This window comes from Anser cygnoides, chromosome 7, assembly GCF_040182565.1.
Source record: "Anser cygnoides isolate HZ-2024a breed goose chromosome 7, Taihu_goose_T2T_genome, whole genome shotgun sequence".
NCBI classification, from domain to species: domain Eukaryota; kingdom Metazoa; phylum Chordata; class Aves; order Anseriformes; family Anatidae; genus Anser; species Anser cygnoides.
This window is the reverse complement of record NC_089879.1, coordinates 20,812,845-20,826,980: the sequence shown is the minus strand read 5'-3', so window position 1 is coordinate 20,826,980 and position 14,136 is coordinate 20,812,845. Positions and strand designations below refer to the sequence as shown.

The 14,136-nt window shown below is 51.6% G+C and overlaps 1 protein-coding gene across 2 annotated transcripts; it reads left to right on the top strand.

Annotated features, from left to right (window-relative positions):
- The first annotated feature begins 787 nt into the window (after positions 1-787).
- Positions 788-11,507, top strand: ELOVL3 (ELOVL fatty acid elongase 3). 2 transcript variants are annotated; one of them, XM_067000887.1, is made up of 4 exons: positions 788-960; positions 8,438-8,569; positions 9,581-9,732; positions 10,360-11,507. In XM_067000887.1, exons 2-4 carry the CDS (start codon positions 8,472-8,474, stop codon positions 10,779-10,781), a joined length of 672 nt encoding a protein of 223 aa, XP_066856988.1. In that variant the 5' UTR covers positions 788-960; positions 8,438-8,471; the 3' UTR covers positions 10,782-11,507. The 2 variants fall into 2 exon arrangements, with proteins under 2 accessions (XP_066856988.1, XP_047925008.1); XM_048069051.2 differs by lacking the exon at positions 788-960 and adding an exon at positions 5,536-5,703.
- The last annotated feature ends 2,629 nt before the right edge of the window (positions 11,508-14,136 follow it).

Sequence of the window (14,136 nt, the reverse complement as noted above, 5' to 3'; positions counted from 1 at the left end):
CACCCTGGCCGTGGGAGGAACACGTCAAGGACAGCTCCTTGAAGGCTCCGGGATTTTGACTCATTCCATCATTAAATGGCAGTGAGCAAAGAGCATCGGGTGAAGGAGCTTCCTTGCACCTCTGTGCCAGCAGATCTTTCTGGCTGGTGCAGGAGCCTGAGCATGGCTCAGCCCCAGCCATTTGCCCACTATGGGCTGGCTCTGCCCATGGACCTCTCCCCAGTGGTCCCCATACCCTTCTTTGATCCTCCTGAGGGTGTGGGCCATGCCTTCCTTGGATGCTTCTCCTTGTTCTTTCCAACTTCATCCTTTCTAACCCTTCATCCATTCCCACTCATCTTCCTCTCAATAGCCTCTTCAAACCAATTGCTGGGTTTGGCTGGGCTAAACTAAATTTCTGGAAAGCCTCTTATTATGTATGGCTGCTCAGTCACAGGCACAAGCATTACTAAGGCTGTGGTTTTAACTCTTTAGCTATCTGGGTATTTAGTCTCAGAGTAATAAAGGAAAGCAATTATACACTTTATTGCTCCTAGGCCATTAGCAAAAACTTGGTCTCATGCTCCCCACCTTCCAGCTGAGCCTGCTTACCCCCAGCAAGGCCCCTCTACCTGCTGTTACTAAAGACCATGTGGGATGCATCTGGGGCTGATTCCTTCTGGGCTTCTTGCAGGTAGCCTTGGTGCTAGCACTAGCAGTTAGGCCTGTATGGTGATCCTCCTAAGGAGAACTTTTGAGTTATTATTTAACAGGAGGGCTTTGTATCAGTGTTATGATAGTGCTGCCATTGGCTAACCTAATCCCTGTCTTAATTAATAGGTGCTTCTGTAAGGCAAGGTCTTCTGAAATGGGTTCTGATGTAAAACTTGTTGATTTCAGTATGAAGCTTTGCAGCAAAGAGATTTCATCTCTTATTGGTAATTCTGGAAGACTAGAATGAGCCTGCTTTATTGTAAAGAGGTAAGCATGTTCAAAGTGATACATAGAACCAGTTAACAACAGTTTAAAGGAAACAATGATTTTTTTGTATTTATCAAATCTGAGAGAATGAAGAAGCTTGGAGGACATAGAGGAACCAGAATGTTAATGGGTACGGGCAGCCCTGTATATCTAATGTCTGTTGTTAGAAAAGTGAATCAAGAATTGAAAAACAATAGCTAAACTGTTCTTGGAAGCACCATAGGTTAACCTGCATATCTTGAAAAAAATATATATTATTATAATTCAAATGACATGAGTTCAACAGAGGCTTCAGCTGGAGTTAAGCTTCAGTGCCCTTTGTGCTAAGCCTTGGGTGAGGTGGTCTCTCAGTAATGGTGGATTTGGGACTCTAGACAGGGAAACTTCTTAATGACTATGCACTGAACCCACCAATCACGTGTGGGGTTTTCTTTTAAGGCCAGTCTTTTTAAAATCTAAACTAATAGCAAAGAAATGTTGAGTAGTCAATTTTCATTAAAAACAAAGTGGCAAGAAGCTGAGTGTCTCAGTGAAAATAGAAGATGGGCCAGCCAAAGTTATTGCTAAAAATAAATTGCTTTGCTTTTTTCTTTCTTGCTTTTGCCCCCTGGATTGGCAGAGTGAGGAGTGGTACTGAAGATGTGTGTGTTGGCAGGAGATGCATTAACAAAGCTGAGTAACAACAGATAGTAAAACAATTAGCAGAGTCAGGATCAGGGCTAGGGTAACACTTCTTTCTCATTCAGCCTTAATTCCTCTGATTTAAATTGGTAGCATTTTAGTCCCATTTCTGTTGCCAGCACTTTGCTTTCTAGAACTTGCTGAACCTTCATTTTGTGCTCTTTGCTCTGTCTGGGACTCTATAGTCTTGATGGACTTCAGTTGGAGAAAAGAAGTCATTTTGTCTGTGTCTGGTGTCAGTGTAACTTCTGCTAACTGTGAGCCCAGACCCCTTACATGAGCAGAAGAACAGTGAAGTGAAGAAAGGCTGACAGAGCCATCAGCAAGGTCTGGCTGTGTGAATACCAGGGGATACTCTGGCTCTGCAAAACAGGAGGTTTTGTATTTAGGGTCCGAGAATGCAAGGTGAAAAGCTTTTATGTACCATAACCAATGTAGATGACCGCTCATGATGGCAATTTGGTTAATGAGCCTCTTGTTACTGTGCTGTGGTTTGTTTTACTCTCTTTCAAAGCACTGAGTGTGTTCTGGCTGAAAAAATCTGATTGTCGTGTACAAAGTCTCTCTCTAATGAGTAGTTCAGAAAATACAAATAGGTGCATATATGAATCCCTGTAGATGTTCTTAACTCATCCTGGGTTTTGAGATTTCTCTGATGAAGATGTAGATGATCAGGTTGTTTAAAGGACACCTTCAATCTTGATCAGAAGTCCTTCAATAGGATTTTTGGTTCAAGAAGCTGGCCCATTTGTTAGGTAGTCAGATGTGCCTGGTCTCCTTCAGCCTCTGTTAATTTCCAGCTCTGAAAACAGTGGCGAATTAAACTGACAAACTGGTCGGGTTCACCAGACTCTGAAAATGCATTCAACTGCTGTTTTCAGACCGGAGTTTGAAAACATAGCAACTCTATGCAAAACCTCAGCCACTCGCTCTATTCACTCACCTTAATCACTGTTTACAAATACCACTGAGCTTACAAACAGGCTTCAAAGAACAGGAGGCTGTGTAAATGGCACACTACTACACCGCCACTGAGAGCTCCTTAGAGGTGATTTTTGTCATCAGTGTTTCACATGGGATTTGCAACTCTTGATTTAGAGTAAAGAAGCTGCTATGATAGTATTCATCCCAAGAGCAATCACTGATTGTGACATCTTTAGGTTAATAGCTCCTGATGTCACCATCACTTTTGTGTAACCCCTAGGACATTTGCTATCCCTTATATTATTATCTCTTTGGAGTGTTTTGCAGTGGTAAGAGCAACTAGGTCAAAATTAAACTGGAGCACTAGTAAGGACTCCAGACTGTGCCTTCTGAGAAGCCTCCTCCTTCCATTCAGTCGATCTGCTTTGGTTTTGTCCTGTTTGGGAAACAGTCCTGAATGGCAGTGTGTTCACCAGAAGCAGTCTTTTGGAGTACATATGCATCAAAGAGGAAATACTTTGGCTGGCTTTCTGTAAAACTGTTCTCAGATCTCCAACTTTCTTGATTATCATACACAACCTTCAGAACGTCTGTACAAAACGCTGTGCAGGGAGGCTCTGATACAGATATGGGGGCTTCTTGTTGTGGCTGTGTCTTGCCAGGGCAAAGAGACCTTGTGGCTGAGCTGCGTCTTTTACTGACTGCCAGCCAACACCATCCGGGGAGCTGCAAGGCAGGACTATTTAGTACTGGGCAAAAGTTGTATAAACTTTAAACTGTATCAGCCTGAGACTAGGGACAAGCAGAAGGGAGAGAGGGATGGCCTGCTTGCAAGGAGCAGGGGATCCTCTCTCCTCCTTGGGCCTGAACCCCCTGTTTCTCCCAGAGGAAAAGGGCTCAGGGAGGAGCGCAGTCGGTCTCCTGCCTGCCTTTGTTTCCGAGCAGTGAAGAGCTCCGCGCACTGGGCGATGCCTCCCTGCACATCCACGGGCTTCTGCTCCCCTCTAATGGCCAAGGAGGCGAGAGGCCCTTGCTGGAGACCGTGCTCTCAGGGCTCTGGTGCCAGAGGGTGCCCATGTGTCACCCAGCTCTGCTGGGCATCTCTGAATCCTCCGAGTCAGCGATTCCTCCTGCGTACACCACTGGATGAAGCCCTCTGACACTGATATTTACTGGGTAGCCCTTCCCTCGGGTTGGAACAAGTCATGTCCAGCGCCTGCATTTCACCCAAACAGCTGTAAGAAGTCTCCTGCAGACTGGTGCTTGCGAGGCCTCCATGTACCTGATAATGTGTGTTTGTATGCTCAGAGCTTTGGTGTTAAGAGAGCTCCTCTGTTTATTGTGTTGTATGATCTGCTGTTGCCTTTTTTGTATTAAAAAAAAAAAAACTGTTCATTGCTGCCTACATTCTGTTTTGAATATCATTTTGAAGTGCTGAAAATGTAAGTAATATCTCATTTTACATCAGCATCTAAGGATTATGTGGGCATAAGCTTTGCATTAGCTGAATGCTAGCATAATACTCAGGGTAATTCCTCTAGCATCTTCTGTCAAGCTCTTTGCTGCAACGTGTTTTAAATGCATTTTTTAAAAAGGTTCCTTTTCAAAGTTAGGGAGTCCGCCAGGAGTAGCCATTTGTTTCCTTATCCTCACCATTCCACCCCTTAAATCTAATTAAACTGTATAGGTGTAACAAAGTCATGGTTTGCCTGCCATACTCTCTCTCTTGGGGTAAAAAGGCATTTTGATCATTTTTGATCATGAAGGTTGTTCTTTGCTTTCATCGTGTGGTGGAGAAGCTGCCCTGGGATGGCTCACAGTGGTACAAGGCAGTTAGCTCACTTCGGTCAAGACTGTGTCCAGCTAATGATCAATAATACCTTGCCACTCTTATGCAAGTAATTTTATCTGTGATTTTAATAATAATAGAAGTCCCTGGCAGAAAGCAGGTGAGATGATTGTCTGGAGATCTGTATTTCTTAACTGAAATAGTGCTACTCTGTAGTAAGTTAATAAACACCCCAAGACTTCACATCCAGACCATTATAGAAAAGATTCAACAGGACTGGATCTGGGGGTGTTCCCTCTGTGGCCCAGAGGTGAGCTGCTATAGAAACGTGCCACTGTGTCACCCACACACCCATTAGGGACAACTCAGGTCACTGCTGCCCGAGGGAAAGGATGGCAGTACCTGCCCACGGGCACCTTCTTGGAGGGGCTGACGTGGAGTGGAGGAGTCTAACAGGAGGAGTGGCTCGGACATAGGCAGCATTTTCTCCACGTCCTTCCATGCCACATGCAAGCAAAAGCTTTTCCTATGGAAAGTGTAGCATCGTCCTCTTCAACAAACAAACAAAAATTAGTCGCGTTTGGACATGGCAGCTGAAGAGTGGAGTGCAGGAAAACTCAGCAGAGTATTATTACATAATTCTTGTAAAGAGGGAGATAAATAAGTATAAGGGCTATGTTCCTGGAAAGATGATGCCCCAACTGCAAGTTCAGGTACAACTGGCTGAGTTCAGCAAGCCCTCTCATCATTGGGATGCAGCCCAATTTTATACGTACTGAGCAAAGGAGCAGTCTTGGCAAGGTTTCAAAAGATATTTCAGTTTTCAGGCTATGGACTAGGAAACCACTAGGGTTTCAAGCGCCCAGCACAGAGATAACTGGGCTTGGGTTGCCCGCAGGCTGCGTGTCCGTGTGTGATTTGGGTGCCAATGCCACCAGAGGAGCCCGCACCACGGCAGGGGGTTACGTACCCGGTGGCTGCACCGGTGCCTTGGTTTTGGTTGCGGTGACATTTGCGGGGCGGCCAAACCTCCCCAGCTCTGGGGGCCGTGTAGGGATTTCCTGGGGGGCACGTGTGAAATGGTGGGAGCTGCGGGACCGGCGGGTGCCCGAGGGGGCCGGCTGCAGCTCCGCCTCGGTCCCCGAGGGCACCCGGCCGGGCGGAGCCGGGGCCGCCCCGGGGCGGTGCCGGTGCCCGGGGGGACGCGGGGCTCGGCACGGCTCGGCACGGCTGGGGACAGGCGGCATGGCGCTGGGCTTCAACCTGTCGGCGCTGCCGCCGCTGCGGGAGTACGAGCTGGAGCGGAGCTTCGACGAGCGGGAGGCGCTGGGCTGGATGCGGGACAACTGGTGGGTGAGCGCCCGCACCGGGGCTGCTCGGCGGCCGCAACGGCGCGGCTTGTCCTGCGGGACAGCCGCTCGGCTCCCCGCCTGCCCTCAATGTGCGATTGTTCCCTCCGCCTCAAAGGAGACGGCGGAGAGCGGCCTCCTCGCCGTCACCGCTGGGCTCTCGTTTGAGCTATTTCTTCGCTGGTTTCTTTGGAGATTTCTTGCTTTACCCCTTCGTGCGCGGCCGTACGGAAGCGAGCTGAGGATGAAAGAAATGCACCAGGTTTAGCTATGTCTCCTCCTTAAGCTTTCTCCGCCTTTCGAAGTGCCAGGGACACCTCTCATTTGCTTTTCTTGTTGCTCACCGTAAGTTTTCTTTCCCTCGTAACACCTTTAACAAACACACCTCCGCAGCCTGTCCCTTTCCTTGCAGGGGAACCCGCAGCAAGCCACCTCGCTTCTCACAATGCCTTGCTTGTTTTCTGGGCTTGCTTCATAGCCCGTCCACGTGACGCTCTTGACTTGCTGCTGTTTTTCTGTTCCTAGAGCTCAGGGTTAATTCTCTTACCCTAAGTAAATTTATCTGGGGGGAGAAGAGGGCTTTCCGTTTAGGCAAGACGTTCTCAGCACTTGCATTTACTCACAGCTATATTGATCGCTGTCCTGCTTCCAGCAGTGTTTGGTACCTGCGCAGTTCTGTATTTTGGGGTGCACAGCCTGTTTGGTGCTTGAGCACCAGGAGAAAGGGCAGTTTTCCCTTTCTTGGCCTTCCCTTCAGCTGGAGGAAGCCTGTCTGTCTGCATTTTTTCCCTTTTACATGTGATATTTATGATTGTGTTAGGCAGAAAAACTCTGTGAACGAAATCTGAAAGGAATAGAGCCCAGCCCCGGCTGAAACATCGTTATACCCTGGGCTTCAGGGGCGAGAAGCAAAATTTGGGTGCAGGAGTGGCGATCGTAACGGGACAGAGGGACATGGTGGCTCAGAGGTGGGGCTGCAGTGGAAGAGTCTGGGATCTGCAGCTTTAACAGCCCGTGGGGTGGAGGATGGAGGACGGGTCAGAGGGCTGCTCAGGCAGAGCTTTGTGCCTCTGCGCGGGGCTCACAGCTGCTGGCGCAGCAGAGAGGCCTGGAGGAGGGCAGGCTCGCCCCGAAGGGATCTCGCTGGTGGCCAGCCTGGGCTTCCAGAGGGCAGCAGCCCCGCTCCCTGTGCAGCTTCACCCCGCTGGTGTGCAGCCCACGAGCAGGGGAGGGGAAGGGGCAAGGTACAAAGGTGGGAGTGCAGTGCCCAGTCTGCCACTAGCTGCTTATTTTGGAGCTGCCTAACTGCTGGAGAGCAGGGTTAAAAAAACATCTCTCACCTGAGCTAGAGTGTCCTTCATGTCACTGCGCTGAGTGCCCCTTACGGCCAGCATATGTTATGGGATGAGGGCAGCTGGAGCGCTTCAAGAGCCCGCTTGGATGTTTGCACAGCGCTCCTGTGGCTCTTGAACGTGGGGTACCTGGTGCAGCTGTGGGTTGGGCAGGAGACCCGGATGGTGCTGGGAACCCCGTCCCTCCCTCCTTGCAACCTGTTACGATGGCACGTGTCCCTGGGGAAAGCCACACAGAGTGCTGGAGAAGATAGGCTGGTGCGTAGTGAACACAGGCTGTAAGGGGCCAAACCCAGGCACTTACCAGCCACGAGCTGTTGTGAGGAGGGCTGGGGATCTCACAGCAGATTGCTGGCCTGATTTCCCACACTGTCGTGTGGAGGATGGCACACTGAGGGGTTTGCTGGTTGGAGCTGGGCTCCTGAGTCCATGGGGTGGGGTTTCTTAGGATAAATATCCATCAGAGCGGGTGCCTTCCTCCAAGGAGGAAAGGACTGGAAGTGCAGGGCAGGTCTCTGGAGACCCTTTACCATAACTCCACAGTAGTGAACTGTGGTTGCCAGTGCTGACTTGAGGTTGCTCTGTAGCTTACTCAAGCTGTGGCTCATGCTCCAGGAATGTCTGAGCCTAAACCAGCTGGTGCTTTCCTCCTTTCCCTAATGTACCAACAGGAAGATTAGCTCCTGCAGCCATGCCTCGCTTCTTTGGGCAAGTTTTGTAGGAGGCTCGACCACTTTCCTGGAGTACGTGGAAACTTCCTTGCCCTTTTGCTTTTCCCAGTGGCAGTGGCTGGGGGGGGGCAGAGCTTGCTGCAGTGCTCGGGGTCACCCGCTCGTTGAACCTGTGCCGCTCTGTCAGACACACTGCGATCAACTCTTGTCACTGGGCTCCAGGCTGCCAAACCTGTGCAGCCAAGGTCTCATCTGTGTACCTGCTCCTCTGGGACTCTGCTGCTTGCCCCGTGTACAATAGTCGGGCTGTCAGGGCCAGGCTGCAGCTCTGGGTCCACGTCTCTGCTTCCTTCTCTTCCCACTCGTTTCCCCCCACCGCACAATGCAGCAATGCCGCAGCTGGGGGGGACAGCCTGCAGCTCAGCCCGTGCCCCGCAACGGGCCCTTGGCACCACCCAAGGTGTGTAAAGGGACAAAACGCACCCACGCGTCTGCTCAGGGTCCTGTCCACAGTTTGCCATATCCTCGTTCTGCCAGGTCCTGCGGGGGCCTCCCGGGTGCAACAGCTCCCTTTCTCCTCTGCCATCCCCAGGGATTTCCTCGCTCGCTGGCAGGACATGTTTCATTTCTTGGGGAGAGCTCTGCCGGGGCTGTCGAAGTCCTGCTGCAAACAGGCGCTTTCCCTGACTGCTCCCTCTGCTTTCCTTGCAGGCAGAAGTCCTTCTTCTTCGCTGCGGCTTATGTGATGCTGATCTTCGGAACCCGGCACTTCATGAAGGAGCGGAGGGGCTACAAGCTGCGCGCACCGCTGACCCTGTGGTCCCTCGGGCTGGCCTTATTCAGGTAAGAGCCCGGCACTACCCGCCAAGTTCTAGCTCTGATTTCTTTAAAAAAATAAAAATAATAAAAAATATCCCCCATGCAAGAGAGGAACACCGGTCTAAAATAGTCTTTTGGTGCTGCCTCCCTCCCTGCAGTGACGGTGAGAACGCTGCAGCCCATACTGTGTAATTAAGCAGGCGGACTCCACGTCTCCACACCTCTTCAGGCTGGGGGGAGAGAACAAAACAAGACGAGTACCTTGCTGCACGCTAACTCCGGAGCAGGCTCTCTGCCCACGTGCACAAGTTGGCTGTGGTCAAGTCTAAAGGTCACTGGTTGCCCTCGTGGCAGTGGTCTGTAAAATCACAACTTGTGTGGAGAGAGCGGTCAGGGAATGACCGACCACTCGTGGCCTGTTTCGAGATGATCTTACGCAAATGAAATGTTTGCTGATAGCAAAGAAAAGGTGTTTCTTTTTTTATTATAATTTTTTCCCTTGTAATCTGCTAAATTGTAGGAACTCCCCACCACAGGAGGTTGTAAATGGTACAAGCATACTTGGATTCAAAAGAGAAGTAAATAAGTACCTCTTGATAGATTTTTTTTTTTCTTGTGAAACATGAAAGCCCCATCTGAGGTCTGGGGACCACGAACCACAGATTGGTGGAAACTGTGAGAGGAAATGGGGACACAAAGGACGTGTTTGCCCCGTTTGTGTTCTCCCTGGGCATGCACCGTTGGCCTCTGTTAGGAGATGGAGTACCAGAACAGCTGCCCCCCTCTTAGATCAAACGCAGCAGTTGTTACCCTTGCATGCCTTCTCAAGCAGTTGTAGCAGAGGGTGTATGAGAGGGAGTGTTCTTTGCTGCTCAGCCCTCCGGCTGCTGTTGTGGGATGCAACAGTTTGTTTAGACATCCCTGAGGCTGCCCTGAGCTTCAGGATGGAGTTAGCCAAATGTTCCTGGGTGCAGTGCTGCCCGAGGGTCCTGTGGTGGGTTGGGCACAGCCTTCAGATCTCTGGTTTTCTTGCAGTGCCATAGGGACCCATCGGTCCTGGAAGTACATGGCCTCCATCACGTCTTCCATGGGATTCAAGCAGTCGGTGTGTGATCAGTCCTTCTACGTCCACCACATTTCCAAGCTTTGGGCCTACTTATTTGCCCTGAGCAAAGTCCTGGAACTAGGTGAGTCTGAAACCTCTCCCTGTGCAATGTGTTCAGAACTCCTTTGCTTTTATAAGTAGTTTTTTTTTTTTTTCACAGGTGTCTGTCCAAATGTTACTCAGAGAACGGGGCTGTCTGACCTTGCACGCGTTGCTCGTTTCCTTGCTTCCCATTGCTCAACCCTATACATCTTCATGTCCTCTCTCTGCAGGGATGCAGCCTGAGGTTATTGCTCTGGTTTCATCCCCACAGGCCAACAGGCAATTGTGAAGTGGGAAGCCTGAGGCCAGGGGCAGCCCCTAGGGATTTCTCACATCGACCCTGCAAGAGCTGGCTTTGCTGGAGCAGGAATTGCTGGAAAGTCTGTGGCAATGTTTTGGTTGGCAGGTGCCAAGTCTGTTAGACGGAAAAGCGCTTGCAGCAATGCACAGAGGGTTGAATGTGTCAGTGGGAAGTTTCTTCCCTACAAACCACAGGTGCCTATGTGGGCTTTATTGGTACAGACAAATCCAACGTGAAGCTAGGTTTTGGTGGGCTCAAGCCAGGTGATGGCTTTAGCATTGCAGCTCACTCATTCTGCCTCGCCTGAAAATGTGCACGACTGCTGCAATTTGCCTGACTAACGATGCACCTCTCCCCCGTCCCAAGGTGACACTGTGTTCATCGTTCTCCGGAAGCAGAAGCTCATCTTCCTCCACTGGTACCACCACATCGCCACTCTCATCTACGCCTGGTACGCCTACAAGGAGATGGTGCCTGGCGGCGGCTGGTTCGCCGTCATGAACTTCAGCGTCCACACGTTCATGTACTCCTACTACTCCGTGCGAGCTGCGGGCTTTCGGGTGCCCCGCTACATCGCCATGGCCATCACCTTTTCACAGATCCTGCAGATGCTGATAGCCATAATAGTGAACGTCTTGCTGATCTTTTGGATGGAGGATAAGGTCTGCCCTGTCACCTGGTCAAACGTTTCTTTTTCATCCCTAATGTACCTCAGTTACTTGGTGCTCTTCTGCAACTTCTTCTTCAAGGCTTACCTGACGAGCACCCAGAAATCAAAGGGGGAATAAAACTGGGGAGGGAGGAATTGGCTGGGGGGGAGGGAGGGAGAGGGAAGGAGGAACTTTTAATTCCTGGCTGGAGCTGAAGAACCTGACGGGGCTGGGGTGATGAGGGTCACTGCGGATGAGAGCCTTCATATTAACTTGAGCAGTGGCCTCTGGCCTGTCCTTGCAGCAGTGACTCCCCAGAGGGGGGCTTGGGTTGTTGCAGGCTGGCAGTGCCAGGAGAGGGGTGCAGTCAGGGGCTGGAGACCCCTTTGCCCACGGCTCACCGTGCCCTGGGCAGGCAGCAGAGCCTGAGTGGCTGCTCTTCACCCCAGCTGCTCACAGAGTACAGAATTTGTCACTGAAAAGCAACACCAACCTCTGAGCTGAGCCCTGGTAATGCCTGAGTTAATGCCTTATGTGATCAGCTGTAAATGCTAAATGCACCGACACAGGTTGAAACACCACCTCCTGTATGGCTGCACCCAAAAGCACATAAATGTTAGCGGCTGTCACCCCAAGGGTCGCCCTTGCACAGCACCAAGCGGTGCGACCTGGCTGGCTGCTGCCTGGGAGCTGAGCAGAGCCAGCCCTGGCTGGCCTGCGGAGTGAGGCACTGCCCGTGGTCCCACTGAGGGACAGCCCCGGGGCTGGGAGGCAGAAAGGTCCAAAAACTCCTCTCAGGGTGCATCAAGAACTGTTGCTGTAATATGTAAAAATGACTAATAAATGCTGTTGCGTATGGGTTTATTATTTGATACCTTTTTCGTGCCTAACCCTTGTTCTGGGCTGTGGGAGAAGCATTGCTTTCCCCGTCTGCATCCTGCTGGTTTGGCCACAGCAAGGTTTGGACAGGCTCTGTCCCTTCGTGCTCCCCCTTCAGCAGTCACCGACAGCCTGACCTGCCTCGGTCCCTTTGCTCATCATGTGCAACTGAGAACGAGAGGGAAATAATGACAAAAACAAAAATTAGGCTTCTGTGTTACCAGCAGACCCGACCATGTGGCTGTTTGAGGGTGCCGTGCTATGTCAGGTGAGCCTTGAAGCCTGAGCCCGTCCAGGAGCAGCCCCAGATGATGGCACGTCCCAATCTGAGGCATTTCTGTGCCTGGTGCGGTCCCTGCTGGGCCGTGCCGGCTCTCTCCTCCCCGAGCCTCTGGCTGCCCCAGCAGTGCTCAGCCCAGCCGGGCATCCCCGTGGGCACATGGACGTCTTTGTGGAGATGACTCCTCCCGGCACTCCGTGAAGAAAAGCCCAGCTTGCGTAGTGCTGGCGAGCTGCAAGAGCAAGCAGCCCTGTTGGAGGGGATGCACTTGATATAGATTTTTTTGTCTTTGATGGCAGCAATTGATGGCAGCTCCTGTGGGGTAGACGAGCAGCTGAAGCCACCTGGGGGGCCCCGTGCAGTTGCGAGGAAGACTACCGTGTCCCCCAGCTTCATCCCCTGCTCAGCCCGGGTGGCAGCAGGACGCCCTGTGGGGCCAGCCCCCCCAGGCTGTCCTGGGTGCCAGCAGCCGCTAGGTGACACCACCTCACCTGCTTTTAGAGGGGGCCTCCGGAGAGGTGGGGCTGTGCTGCGGTGGCCCGGGTGGCGACAGCCCGGCAGTGGCATTTGCCGCTGGAGGCCCCCTCTGGCAGGGACAGCTCGCCTTAGCTGGCCCCGGGCAGCACCACGCTGCTGCTGACCCCAGGTAGCCAGCAAAGGCTTTGGGCTGCAAGGAATCCTCTTCAGTTTTAATGTTATTTAGGTGCCCGTGCAGAAATTTGGACTTTGGCTGGGGTGTTGCTGGCCAGAGGTGGTAAGGGAACATACCCAGCCCAAGCCTTTTCCCATGCCTGGATGCAGCCAGGTGCCCCAAGGCAATTATCGGCAGGAATTGTCGACAGGAATTGGCTCCATCTCTCGCAGGTAGCTCGCTACCTGAGCCCAGTATTGAACAACTCCAGCAGGAGCTTGGGCGTTCACACCCAGCCTGCAGTTCGGAGCTGTGATACCAGACCACGGTAAAAGCTGGCATGCACCAAGCAAGATGTCAGAAAACAATTCCCCACTGCACTAACAGTAAGAGAATAACCAAGGATGGTGTTGCGTGGCTTTTCGGCAGGGAGGGAAAGCGCTGCTGGCAGCCACTGAGAAGACCCAACTGTTCTGCACACTTTACATTAGCCTTTGGAAAAGAACAGCTATGAGGAAGTGGGCAGCACAAGCCATGCCAGTGGTGGGGGCTACAAGCCTGGCCTTGAATAGGGAAAGCCCAAGAAAGGGAGCATTTAGATTAACAGGAATTTTTCAGACCATGTGGGCGTGATGAACTTCCTGCTAAGCAAGCCCAGAAACGTTTGCTGTTATCTATGAGAACTGCTGAGGGACAGTGAGGCATAAAGAGACCGGAAAATGCAAGCTTTTTACCCTTTCAGAAGGGACTGGGGCCAAAAGCCGGGACCTGCTGACAGCTAAATCCCCTCACCCACCAAAAACCGCTGGAACAGATAATCTCACTGCTTGTAAGCAGTGGAGATGAGCAGGAGCCATGGGGACTTGCCAAGGACAGAACCTGGTCAAAGCAATCTGATTTGCTCCTGTGACAGGTAAGGGCATGGTGAAGAAGAGCCCTGGCTGCCATTTCGGTGGATTTTTAAGGCTTCTGACCCGTGTCATGCACTAGGCTCTTAAGCAACCTTTAAAACATGATGTGGATGGGATGTTGGGTAGGGACAAAACCCATTGGATAATTATACCCAGAGAGTTATCTAGGGTTCACTGTTGAAAAAGAAGAGTTACGCTGAGTGAAGTTCAGGGACATCTGTTCCGGGTCTGGTTTTGTTCAACGTTTTCATTAATGATCTGGATGATGGAGGAGAATGTGTGCTTGCTATATTTGCAGATTGGGAAGTATCCAGTGACAAAGCTTCTTGCCTAACCGGCCTTTAGAATAAGCAGGAGCCTGCTAAACCCCACCTAACTGGGCTGCAGCATCAGGGAGACACAGCTAGGGATGTCCTGGGGACCTGGGGGGAGAGAGAGGTCCTGGGGAAGGTCTGCAGGGTACCCGATGTATTTGTGCTGGACCAGTGAGCATCTCATCCACGTCCTGGGACCCTGGGGAAGGAGCTGAGTGCGGGAGGCTGCGCTGGCTCAGCTGCATCGGGAGGGCAGGTGGCATTTGGAAAGCAGGGGACCTCTCCCAGGGCTCTCTGCTGCCAATTTGCTCGCACCGTTATTTGCTTTTGGCCATCTCTGGTGTCTGCAGATTTTAAGGTTTTTCCCCAAGTTCTGTTAGTCATTTGGTGCCATTGTACAAAGTGCTCTCAGCTCAGAGCTGGTGTGTGGTTGCCGCCTGGTCTGGATGCTGCATGGTGCAGTACCTCTGACTGCAGA

What these genes read in the sequence shown, in the direction of transcription:
- ELOVL3 (XM_048069051.2), top strand. Translation starts at nt 5,600, where the DNA reads ATGGCGCTGGGCTTCAACCTGTCGGCGCTGCCGCCGCTGCGGGAGTAC. An exon ending in GGCTGGATGCGGGACAACTG is followed by an intron (nt 5,704 to 8,437) that starts GTGGGTGAGCGC and finishes CTTTCCTTGCAG; the next exon opens with GCAGAAGTCCTTCTTCTTCG. An exon ending in GAGCAAAGTCCTGGAACTAG is followed by an intron (nt 9,733 to 10,359) that starts GTGAGTCTGAAA and finishes CCCCGTCCCAAG; the next exon opens with GTGACACTGTGTTCATCGTT.